The sequence below is a fragment of the Alexandromys fortis genome, unplaced genomic scaffold, assembly GCF_014885135.2.
Source record: "Alexandromys fortis isolate MF-2015 unplaced genomic scaffold, M_Fortis_MF-2015_v1.1 scaffold_20, whole genome shotgun sequence".
NCBI classification, from domain to species: Eukaryota; Metazoa; Chordata; class Mammalia; order Rodentia; family Cricetidae; genus Alexandromys; species Alexandromys fortis.
Window position 1 is genome coordinate 284,167 of NW_026067903.1, and position 12,361 is coordinate 296,527.

At 47.5% G+C, this 12,361-nt stretch overlaps 1 protein-coding gene across 1 annotated transcript; it reads right to left on the reverse strand.

Moving 5' to 3' along the window:
- Positions 1-10,397: 10,397 nt before the first annotated feature.
- Positions 10,398-11,519, reverse strand: Gpr45 (G protein-coupled receptor 45). Its single transcript, XM_050134769.1, has one exon. The coding sequence runs from the start codon at positions 11,517-11,519 to the stop codon at positions 10,398-10,400; it is 1,122 nt and encodes a 373-aa protein (XP_049990726.1).
- Positions 11,520-12,361: the final 842 nt, after the last annotated feature.

Here is a 12,361-nt window from a genome sequence, read left to right on the forward strand (position 1 = left end):
TGTTCCTTTTTTTGTCATTTTTTTTTTTAAACTAAAAGTCACCTTACTAAAGTGCTGGCTTCTACATATGCCGCCTCGTTGGGAGGAGTTCTAGAGTCCAGCTGCACTCTGCCTTTTCCCTGTGCCCATGGAGGTGCCTGCAGCTGGCCTCTAAGTGCCGAGGTATGGAAGGGCACAGACAGCATTGCTCCAGGTCCAGAGAGAGCCCCTCCCTGCCTTCGAGGGCATGAGGCAGAGTGGTGGAGCAGACCCCTGAGACCATCCTCTAGCCTCCATCATCCCTGCCCTGAAGTGGTACACAGGCGTGCACCAAGTGTTTTCAGATCAGTCCCCTCCCTGCAGTGGTCACAGCAGGTCGTTGGGCAATCCTGTTGGATGTCTGTGCTCATGGACCTGCATCGTGGGTACTGCTCCATCCCTGAGCAAAGGGGACTACAAAGAGATCTTTGGGACTCCTCTAACCTTCCTCTGTCATGTAGTCAGGTAAACCTGACATCCGTGGAGTGAGGCAAGCTGTCGGGGCTCAGATTTCAAGCAGAAAACTGGAGTACGTGGTAATTTTAGTTTGGCACCTGTCCAGCAAGATGACCACCTCACCACCTCACCCCCCCACCCCGCCCCCACACACACACGTGAAAATTCTCTTGTCTGGCACTTCACCAAGCAAGGAGACTCCCCCTCCCCCCAATAAAACTAGCCCAGGTTTTACTGTTATTCCATTTACCATGGGTGCTGCTTTCAGAGACGTGAAGCCGCAGCTGGGATCGTCTCTTTGTTTTGCACACGGGTACCCTAGCGTCTATTAGCATATTAAATAACAATAAAGCAAGAGATGGTGGAGGCTAAGCTGGAGCCTGGAAAGAAGAGGCTACATTCACACCGAGTTGTGAACCTACTACAAAGATAAGAGACAAGGCTAAATGGCAGAGAAAGAGTAAACTGTCCTAAATGTGTCTTGTGGAGGCAAAGACTGGCGTCTGCCTCGGTTAAATGGACTGTGACTTGTGTTAGGAGCAATTAGATATTAACTAATACCCCATTTGCTCCTAGCAGATCTGTCAACCTTAGCGTTTGAAATGAAAACCTACAAGCATCTAGACCATATGGACCAGAGACCTTCTCACCTCCGCGGCGAAGCTCCGTGGCCGGAGCTCCAGCTAAAGGCTTGTTAGCATGCTGTTTGGAGAAAAGCACGGAATTAATGATGCCTGCTTTCCTTTGGCTTGCAACCGGGGAAAGGAAACCAACAGCTATAATTCAGTCTGCAGCCTAGAGTGGTAAATTAGCTAAATGAGACCACGTGGCAAGAATTAGAGAACAACGCACGGCTACTGGACCACGTGAGACTTTTTACCAAGAAGATGTTCGATACCAAGAGACTTGTGTGCCACTGACTCTGCTACTCTACCTGGACACAGCCATGTCCCTTAGACCTTGGGGTCTCATCCATGATCAAGGGGTAGAGCTGGGTAGCGTCTGGGGTTCTTCAAGAGTTAACTTTCTGATTAAGGGAATCAGGGTAAGGGAAGGGATGTGATTGAGCGTTCAACGCTCAGTGCTGCCCTTCAGGGCTTGGGGAGCCCCAATAGCACCCAGCACAGAATCTCCTATTTGGCTGCATGACTGTGGGTATGTCTGTCTGTCCCTATGAGCTGTCAGCACTCCCCTAACTCACTGCATGGTCGCTGTCCAGGAAAGTGACCACAGCCATCCACATGGGGTCTAGCTGTCTGGTGTTCAATTGTTCCTGTTCTCCAGTCTGTGCTAAGATGCGTTCTTTTGCCTCTGGCGTCTTCGACTCCTTCACCACTCTGGTCATCTCTCTCTACGGAACATTTTCCGTTTGTCTTAGTTGAGACAGTAAGCCTTCCCTCCAGATTTCATTCGCGTTCTTTCTCAGCTCAGCAGACAAATCCCAGCCAACTCTCAGGAATAGGAGCTAAAGTGACCTGGTTTCCATCATTGCTTAAAATTAAACTGACTTGCCCTGCCTCCCCCTCAGTGGTCCACACAAACGTTTGTGATTTACCTGGGTCAGCTGATACACATGACAGAATTAGGGGAGCCCGGCTGCCTACTGTCCTTCACTCTCTCCTCTCTAGCTAGGATGTTACAGGAAAATCCCCCAAATCCATTCTAAATTGTTTCAATACATTGCTGAGTTATAGGCCACTGTTGACTAAAGCCTATAAATATGTATAGCCAAATGCTAAACTTTTGCGTTCTTGGGAATCATAGGACAAGAAAGCATTTCCTTGATTATTTGCATAATAACGTACACCTCTCAAAACAGTTTCTTTGATTTCAAATAATTTACCAGAATATATTTATTTTATATGAATAAACCACATCAAGAAATCAGCGTTTTGCCCCAAAGAAAAGCAATAACAGTTACTATGTCACCAATGTGACAACATTTTAAAAGTGTTCCTCTTTCAAACCATAAACATTATCATTGTAAGTACTATTATTTTTTCATCTATATTTTTTGTGGGGCGGGGCAGGGTTTGCAACCATACATCCAGAAATCAGAGGACAACTCAAGGGGGTCAGGTGGGTCCTGGGGATTGGACTCTGTAGATGGAAGTTTCTGCCCCATACGATCCTATAGCCATTCAGTCCCAAATAAACACACAGAGGCTTATATTAATTATAAACTGTTAGGCCTGTTGCTCGGGCTTCTTACTAACTCTTCAACTCAAATTAACCCATAATTCTTAACTATGTTTAGCCTTGTGACTTGGTACTTTTTCTCAGTGAGGCCTTCTCATCTTGCTTCCTCTGCTTCTTGCTTACGACTGCGTCTCTGCCTTTTGTCTTCCCAGAATTCTCCTAGTTTGGTTGTCCCACCTATATTTCTTGCTTGGCTACTGGCCAATCAGTGTTTTATATTGCCAATATGAGTGACAGATCTTTATAGTGGACCCACAGTAGGACTCTGTTCATTAGACTTGGCAGTAATCATTTCTCATCACTGAGACTGTATACTAACCCTGAAACCACTTTTTATTTTATGCGTATGAATATTTTACCTGCTTGCGTGTCTGTGCACCATATTCATTCAGTGCCCACGGAGGCCAGAAGAGGGCTTTGGGACTCCCCGGGATGGGAGTTACAGGTGACTATGATCTGTATTATACCATGTGGTGCTGGAAATTGAACCAGGATCCTCTGGACGAGAGCTAAGGCCCTTAACCAATGAGGCACCTCTCCAGGTGCCTACTCTGCAGTCACTTTGGAAAAAGAATTTTTCTTTGAGATTTATTTGTTTCTGTTTTCTGTGTATAGGTGTTGATTCGCAGATATGTTTGTGTGCAATACCCATGAAGTCCAGCAGGGGGTGCCAAATCTTCTTGGAACCGGAGGTATACACAGTTGTGAGCTGCCCTGTGGGTGCTGGGAATTGAAACCTGATCCTCTAGAAGAGCAGTGGGTGCAGTTAACATCTGGGTCATCTCTCCAGCCCATGCAGCCACTTTTAAGTGTACCTTTTAGTGACATGAGTATAATCACATTGAAACACAACCATTACCATCATCCATCTCTACGTGTTCTTGATCTGAAAGATTCTGTGTTTAGTGGGGTACAATGACTCCCTGTCTCCCCTTCTCCTCTCCCTGCAACCACACTCTTTTTCCTGTTTCTGTGATTCTGATAATGCCAGGGTTGCTCAAATAAGTCAAACCATGCGGTTCTCTACCATGACTGAACACACTTGGCCTATTGTGTGACCGTGTCACAACTGCCTTTTAAAAAGCAAACCTACAATTCATTTCATGGTTTTAGATAGTGTGTTACCATTAGTGTATGTATTTGCACACTGACTATTTACATGTATATGTATTTGATATTGGAATTTACTAGATTAGAAACCATTGGATTGTATTAGAATTAGAATTTCTATTTCCTATATCCAGACCATGTAAAATATAACTTTCTATCAACTCAACTAAATGGCATCCATCTATTGTCTGGATCAAGTGACTAAAACACACCAATGAGCAAAGCCGGTGTGAGGTCTGCTGTGGTTCCTTAAGAATGGGTTTAGATGTTGTCAACACGGACTCCCCACCACCCATCTATGATGTGACACTTGCTTATCTACAAAGGTTTGTGCAAAGTCTATTCAGAAACAAGAGCCAGACTAACTCATATAGGGAAGTAGAGCAGGGGCAGGTGCCTACAGGTTTCAGTGTGGGACAAAACAGGCAGGGGTGTATTTCATAGTAGGTCTCCTAATGGATGCTAAGTTACCGTAATTGTCCCCAACCTCTCTCTGTATACAACCATTCAGTCGTGTGGGGAGGGGCGATACCCCAATTCTTAGATCCTTGGTCATATCCCTCCTTGGAGAATTGCTGAAGTTACCGTGACCCCCATTTTTACCTTTGAGGGGGTCATGATGTCGATATCCACAGGTGCTGACAGCCTGAAGAACTGGCTAGGATTGGGGGTGTGTGTTCAGATTTCTCTGCTTCACTTTGTTGGGGGAGCAAGGTGACCTTTTGAAGAGTGTAAATGGTGGGGGTGGGGTCAGGTTTGGGATGGGATGGGAAGGAAGGGCTGGTGTTCCACTTCTCCACGGGCATGAGCTGAGGAACAGCATCTGAGGAAGTCAAAGCCAGCCTGCTCCCTTTTCCTGCCACCATGGGGAGCCTGGAACTGCAGATTCCCCGGCGTGCTGGCACACCTGCCTGGAAGGACTGTGTCCCGGGTAATCTCTGTGGCATAGACCAAAGCAAAGGTTATCTAATTATAGAGGCCGGGCATGCGAATTGGCGAGCATCCTGTGAGCGAGCGCATCATTATCTCTGCCCCGTCACTGTAATTTCACGCAAGCGAACACAAGAGGCAGACAGGGCACTGTCTGTCCTGTGTGAGCTTAATCTGCCCCCACTGTTGTCATTTTCAGATGTTTTTCTGTGTACGTAGATGCTGGGAAATGAACTGTTTCGTTAGCAATGAACAGAAGAGGTCAGCTAGTCCCAGCCCACTGCGGCCTTGCCAGGGTGCTTATTACTTAGGGGGAGGGGGAAGCGAGCTAATAAAGCTACTGCATATGTGTGGAGAGGGGGAGGGTGGATAAGAATTGGCCAATACAAGACGTCCCACGATATACAAGAGACGTGGAGTGGATGCTATGTATGACCTATAAAGCTCATGAGCTTTGTGGTCCAGTGATTTTGAATGTATCTTTCCCAGCTCACATCACAACCCCATTCAACTGAGTGTTTTCCTTTTCTTCTTCTCTTCTTTTTCTTTTTCTCCTCCTTCTCCTTCTCCTTCTCCTTCTTCTCCTCCTTCTTTTTTTTTTTTTTGAGACAGGGTTTCTCTATAGCTTTGAGAGGAGAGTTGGTCACAGACGGCTAGTGGTGTCATTGATAATGGTTGTGTAATCCAGTCTCCAAAGAGGATAGGTGCAGATGGACTTCCGGGAGCTGCCTAGTGGCTTTGCTGGACGGTCATTCCGTTGAGAGGGTGGGGAAGGCAGAGTGCTCCTCCCTTCAGGCCTCATCCCACTCATTACCTCCACCTACCTACCCAGCTGTACCCTTTGCAGTTTCCTCTGTGAAAACAGGCTAAGTGGAGGCAAAATGGCTCCCTGGGTTCTGTGAGCAGCTGTACCAAATTAGTCACACCTAGTAGGGCATTTTGGGAGTTCTGGCTTATAGGCCACCATGCACTTCTGCTACTCTTTGGGCTGTTATCTGAAATGGGGGGGGGGTTGTCTAGTCTGAGGGACTGAGCCCCTAACCTGTGGAATTTGATGTCACCTCCAGGTAGACAGCACCAAACCGAATCAAGCCAAATGCTATTCTAATTGGCAAGTCCTTTCGGTTCTATTTGAGTTCAGAAAAATTCATCTGCCTGTCTCTCTAACCATGTTCCACCTTAGCCCATAAAAAGGACAAACTGATAGGAAGAAGCAGGTGCCCAGTCCCTCCGAGACAATTACAGTCTCCAAATCCCAGTGCCTACCATGGACCAGGCCTTCTTTGGGCTCTATCCGATAGATATGTAATGTCTACTTGTTTGTTTATGTTGATGGGGCTGGGGTGGAAGCCAGAACCTTGAGGTTGCTAGACAATCACACTCCTACCAGCTACACCTCATCCTTTGCTTGCTCTTCAGCAAGGCTTTGTGTCTGGGACAACTCTCTTTATTTCCCAGATGAGGGGCCTGAGTTCAGGGTGCTCCGTTATACTCAGAATGAAGCGGGGAGTGAGCAGCTGTGTGTACTCTGTCCAAACTGTGCTCAGTCCTGAACTCAGTACCTCGTGTCCGGAAATAGGAGAAATTGACCTCGATTTCCATGACTCCTTTTAATGCTCCCAACATTCTTGGGACTTTGCTGTTTTTTCCTCTTAAAGATTTATTTACCTCTATTGACGTGTGTGAGTTTCTTGCATGCACATATGTATGTATGGTGATGTGTGTGCCTGACGCCTACAAGAGGCCAGATGAAGGCACAGGAAGCCCTGGCATTGGAGTGAAGGACGCCTGTCTGTCATCACGTGGATGCTGGGAACCAAAACTGGGTACTACCCTGCAAGAGCAGTAAGTACTCTTACTAGCTGAGCCATTGCTTCAGCCCGGAACCTTTGCTTTTATTCTACTCCAACAGTGGAGACCTAGGTTGAAGACGAAATGATGAGGACTGACAAGACAGCTCGGTGAGTACAGGTGCTGGTCACCGAGCCTGACAGCTCAGCTTCAACTCCCTGGACCCACATAGCAGAAGGAGAGACACCTTACTACCACAAATTACCTTCTAACTTATACACACACGCCGTGCCCCACTTTTCTACCACATAGACACAAATAAATGCAAAAACAATGAAAAAAAAGTGATAGTTTTTTGGAATCCATTATAACTACAACAATATCCTTTGGTTATACATGCACGGAGTCAACCACTCAGGGTTGGAAAATAATTGAAAAAAAAATTCTTTGTGCTAAATACGAACAGATTTCCCCTGTCATTCTTTTGAAGAAAGAAGTGTGATATGTTGTGTACTTGTACGCTGTGTGCATCATTTAGTTTAAAATCGTCTACGAGTGCTTCAAAGTACCCAGAAGTGTGTGCACTGGTTCTCTAAATATTATAGCACTTTATATAAGAGACAGAGCATCTCTAAATGCAGCTATCTGTAGGGAATTGGTTCCCGGACCCTTTGAGGATATGACGCTGTGTCTCATGTCTAAAGCTCCAGGCATCTTCATGGGATGGGAATTATTTATTTCTGTGGCCGAGAGGTTTCTTTCTCTTCCTCAGGCCTTGACAGAAAATATATATATATATGTGTATATATATATATACATACATACATACATACATACATACATACACGTATGGAGCTGTTCTGACATCACAGAGCCCAGAAATCCCAGGACCTGGCTAAACTGTGGGCCAAAGAGAATGAGAAATAGAGGAATGATTCTGAAACAAAGCAGCACTTGCCCCATCCACTTCCATCTTGTCAAACTTGCTGGTGACTCACCGGCTGTCTGCTGCAGGGAGGTCACTGTGATTTTGGAGTTGCTGCAGCTTTAAAGTGTTTTTCCCAAACTCTGAGGTTGCAGCCTCACACCAGTGTGATGGTGTGAGGAGATGGAGCCGTGGGGAGGTGATTCGGTCATGAGGGCTCACTCCACTTTCCTAAGTAGAATTAGCATCTTTATTCTATGTTTTTAAATATAGAGAACAATAGAGAAAGACAGCTGATGTCAACCTCTGGCCTTCCTGTGTGTGTGTGCGCACACACACACATACACACACACACAAGTGAACACACATGCTCATGTACATGTATGTACACCCCTCCACACACACATAAGGAACTTCCCCTTCTGCTTCTGCGTGTGATAACATAGCACCAAGGCAGCTTCTGTGACTCAAGAGAGTGGTCCTTTCCAGACTCTAAACCTGCTGGTTCCTTGGTCTTAGACTTCCCAGCTTTTAGAACCATCAAACCTGGCCGGGTGGTGGCACACGCCTTTAATCCCAGCACTCGGGAGGCAGAGGCAGGTGGATCTCTGTGAGTTCGAGGCCAGCCTGGTCTACAAGAGCTAGTTCTAGGACAGGAACCAAAAGCTACAGAGAAACCCTGTCTCGAAAATCAAAAAAAAAAAAAAAAAAAGAACCATCAAACCTGTATTTTGTGGTTTGTAATTAACATGGTTTAAGATGTGCCATGAACAGCCTGATAAATAGGTACTGGGCACAAGATTCCAGGTTTGTAATAGTAGCTTTGGTACAAAACAAAAGTTTTGGCAAAAACATGACTTTATACACTGAAAGAGCCATAATACTTTATTTAAAATATATACAAAATTATTACTTTGAAACATATATATTACTACCCAACATATATCATATAACACACATGGATGTAAATTTTGGTACCTTCACTCAGTTTTGTGATTTCTCTTTGTTCAAGGTTCCTGAATAAAATTTCTCTAAAATACCACTGGAGAGGAGGTGCCCATAGGCTTGCCCCTCACCGTAGTCTGGCAATTCTCTTGGGCACCACTGGGCCCTGTGAACTTGACCCGTGGAAGCCGAGACCAACCCTAGCCTTGCGGATCACTGGGAGAGGCATAGGATTGATGGCACCTGCCTAAATAAGCTACATACCAGTCCCGCCTTCTCTCTCTTTCCCTCCTGACTGATGAAAACTGGTCAGCCGTTCTCGTGACAGACCCTCCCTTGGGCTGAGGTTGACATAAGTTATGGTTTCTTCACACCCCACCTCCCTCCACTGCCTCCATCACCACTGCCGCAGGAAGAGGGTAGGAGAGTCGGGGGCTGGTCTCTGAGCATAACTTGGAAAGAAATAAGAAACAAAGCCAGCTGGAACTTCTGTGCTCTTGGACTACTAGCTGTGGGTGCATTTCAGCCTTCTTTTGGGCACCGTCTCTTGCACAATGCATTCCCTCCACTACATTCCATCCACTAGGCATGTACTTGACAGATGCCCATCTTACAGATGGATAAATGAATGTAAGGGATCTGGCAATTTCAGGCAAAAAAAAAAAAAAAAATCACCTCGTTTAGAATCAAGGGGGCTTATCTCTTCCGGGTCTTTTGGCTACGAGCAGGTGTAGAATCAAGGAGACTGAAGTCATGTAGACTTGCTTTCTCCTTTAACAAATGGGTAAACTGAAGCTGACAGAACATGAAATGAACAAGATTACTGACTGGTCCCTGATAGAGTCAGACCTGGACTCATATTTCCTTAATTTCTCCCTCTCTTCACATCTGACTTTGTAAAGAGAGCTCAATAGACCCACTGCTGTGTCCTGGGCATGCAGAACTCACCTGCCTACACCAGAAGCTCTCGGTCGTATAGGTGGCCACGAGCATAGTGGCCAAGCCAAATGTCTCCTCTAAGGAGCTTCCCTCCCAGGATCGGGTCCTGGGCAAGAGGATTTGACAGCAGCAGTGGGCGTGAGTGAGGTAGGAGGATCAGAGATGGACGGGTGTAAGCCCAGCTTTGAGGAGGGGGTGTCTGTTCTGTCCCTGTAGCAACTCTGGTGCTGATGTGGATTTGGTGCCACACAAGGATCTGGGTCTTCCAGAGATGTGTAAACAAAGCTAAGCCACTGGCTGCTTCTGCTTCGGAGAGCAAGTCACTACGGATACTTGCCCAACGAACAAGTAACACTAGGTGTGTTCTTAGCACACTGGAAAGGATAAAAACCAGTGGACGGAGAATGGACAGGGACAGAGGAGACAGTCGCGCTCGCCAGATGTGGGAGGGGTGGACACACACCCAAGTGTCCAGGTGGACTTCTCATTTCAGCCTTGCTATCACCAAGTACATTTCTGTCACCTCCCCACCCCCGTCCCACCCCTACCCTGTCACACTGGCGACCTCAAGAACATTCCCAATGTGATTTCCAGTTCTTTCCAGAAAGGATAATTTGTCATGATCAGAAACACACAGTTGAACGTTGTGGAGACCTCTGGGCCACACCCAGGCCCTGTAGCTACAAGTGTCAGCGTGAACAAGGGCACCACAAACTGCCACCAGGGGCTCTTCCTGAGCATGTGGAGTGGGGGCTGGGATGCAAGGGATGTGCTCTGTCTATAGACCCTCCTCTTGCCCCACCCTCAGCCAACTTCACTTTCCCCCTTCCCCTCATCCCCTCTCACTTTCTGGGCCAGCTCCTGCAAACCCCAATTCCCATTATGTTTTTTTTTTTTTCTGAGAGAGAAAAATAATAATTCGTCTTATGGAGATCGGAAAAGTGAAAGCCACAGATCACCTGGTAACGAATGAGTGCCTTTGTGCTTATGTGGTCACCACAAAACGCAGACAACTAAAAGCTAGAGAGCAGAGTCCGGGCCGGGACCATTCAGAGCTGTCCGTCGGCCCGCTCTGACCTGCTCCCTAGACGGTGGATTGGTTTTCGTTGCACACATAGACGGTGCTCGGCTGGATTCTCCTCTGGATCCGCTCAGGCACTTTAGGGAGGATCTGGAAAGTTTGGGGAAGTAACTCTATGCAGGCCTCCCGGAATTTCTTGATCCTCCAGCAGTAGACGATGGGGTTGAAGACCGACTTGAGGTAACTGAGCCACAGGACGCACGTGCTGGTGGTGTAGAAGGAGGCGCTGTAATAGAACCGCCGACTGAACGCAGACAGCAGGCTATAGACGGAGTGGGGCAGCCAGCACAGCGAAAAGCCCACGAAGAGGATGAGGATGGTGGTGAAGGCCTTGGTTTTGAAGCTCAGGTCCAGGCTGACCTGCTGCTGCTGCCGCCGGATCTTTCTCCGGCCATCCTTGGACAACTGTTTGAGGTCCAGGCTGTCTGACTGGTTGTGCACGCGGACGGCATTCTTCCGCACCGTGTTGAGGATGCACAGATAGGAGCACAACATGACGCCGAAGGGCGCGAAGAACACGGCTATCACCAGCATCACCACGTAGGCGCGTTCGGCTGGGAACTCGGTGTAGCCCAGAACACACTGTGGGGCCCGAGCCGGCACCTCCATGAACGTCCAGCCGACGAAGGAGGGCGCAGAGATGCAGAAAGACAGCACCCAGGAGGCTGCGATGATCACCTTGGCCCTGCGTGGGTTCAGCTTGTCCTGTCGCTGCACGATGATGAGAAAGCGGTCTACGCTAATGATGAGCAGGATGGCCACGCCCTCTAGGACAAAAAACCAATAGAGTGTAGCTGAGAGCCTACAAAAGTGGTCCCCGAAGTGCCAGCGGACAGTGATGAGGGTGATGGCGGTGAAAGGCATGCAGCACAAGGACAGCATGATGTCAGAGAAGGCCAAGGTGGCCAGCAGCAGGTTGATGGCTGAACGCATGGCCGGCCTCTGATACACGATGATGCAGACCACCGTGTTGCCGAGGAATCCTACCACGATCATTAGCAACATCGTTATTGCCAACGAGATCCTGAGCGGTGTGGACAGTGGTGTGGCCCCGGGGTCCGAATCTTCGCTCCCATTCAGCAGCCGATGTTCGTATGTCCCAAGGAGTGTGCTGTTACAGGCCATCCTGACGAGAAACTCGGCACCTGGACGGAAGTGGCTGCAAGGGCACCCTCCAGCGCTTGGGTGGTTTTCATTTTCTGTTTGCTGGCTGCATCTTTTCATTTGATGCCGAAGGATCTCTAGTGCTCTTGAGTCGTTGGGAGAAATCTTCCTTTGGAGTGGCTAGCTGGGGTTTGCATTCTTGTCCTGTCTCGCTGGGAGCCATGTGTTTGCCCAGCTCCCTAGTAGGACACTACAGCCTAGAGCAAGAAGGGGGAGAGAAAGAATCAGTTATTGGAAACCTGGCGGAGTAGAGCATGGTCTAAAGTTTACAGGTACTGGTGGTTTAACATGTGAGGGTTTCACATCTATGCATTTAGCCAGCCAACTCAGGAAATACTCAGAAAGCCCCAGCGGAGTCTGAACTGAACATATGTAGACTCCTCCTTGCCACTCTTCCCTAAGCAATATGATTTGCATACTGCCTTCATCACAGCATGTCATACACAATCTGAAGAGGAGTTCTAGGGTTGTATGCAAACAGATCCCTATCCTCTATAAAGGAGTTTAGAATCCAGAGATGGTAGTCTGTAAGGGAGTGTTGGGATCAATTCCTCGCGTTTCCAGGGACAGGAAAACATAGAGAAGAATGATTCCTTTATTTCTGACTTAGGACAAAGGCTGATATTTACAAAGGTTGAGTCTTGTCAAACAGCCCAGGAAACCTAAGCAGCTAGCTATCCTCTGGGCACTTGGAAGCTCTGCCCTGTAGGTACTTTGGAATTACCACTTTTGTAATGATGTGGGATTCCCCTCTGTATGCTATGAATACCATTGGTTAATTAAAAAAAATGCTTTTGGCCAAT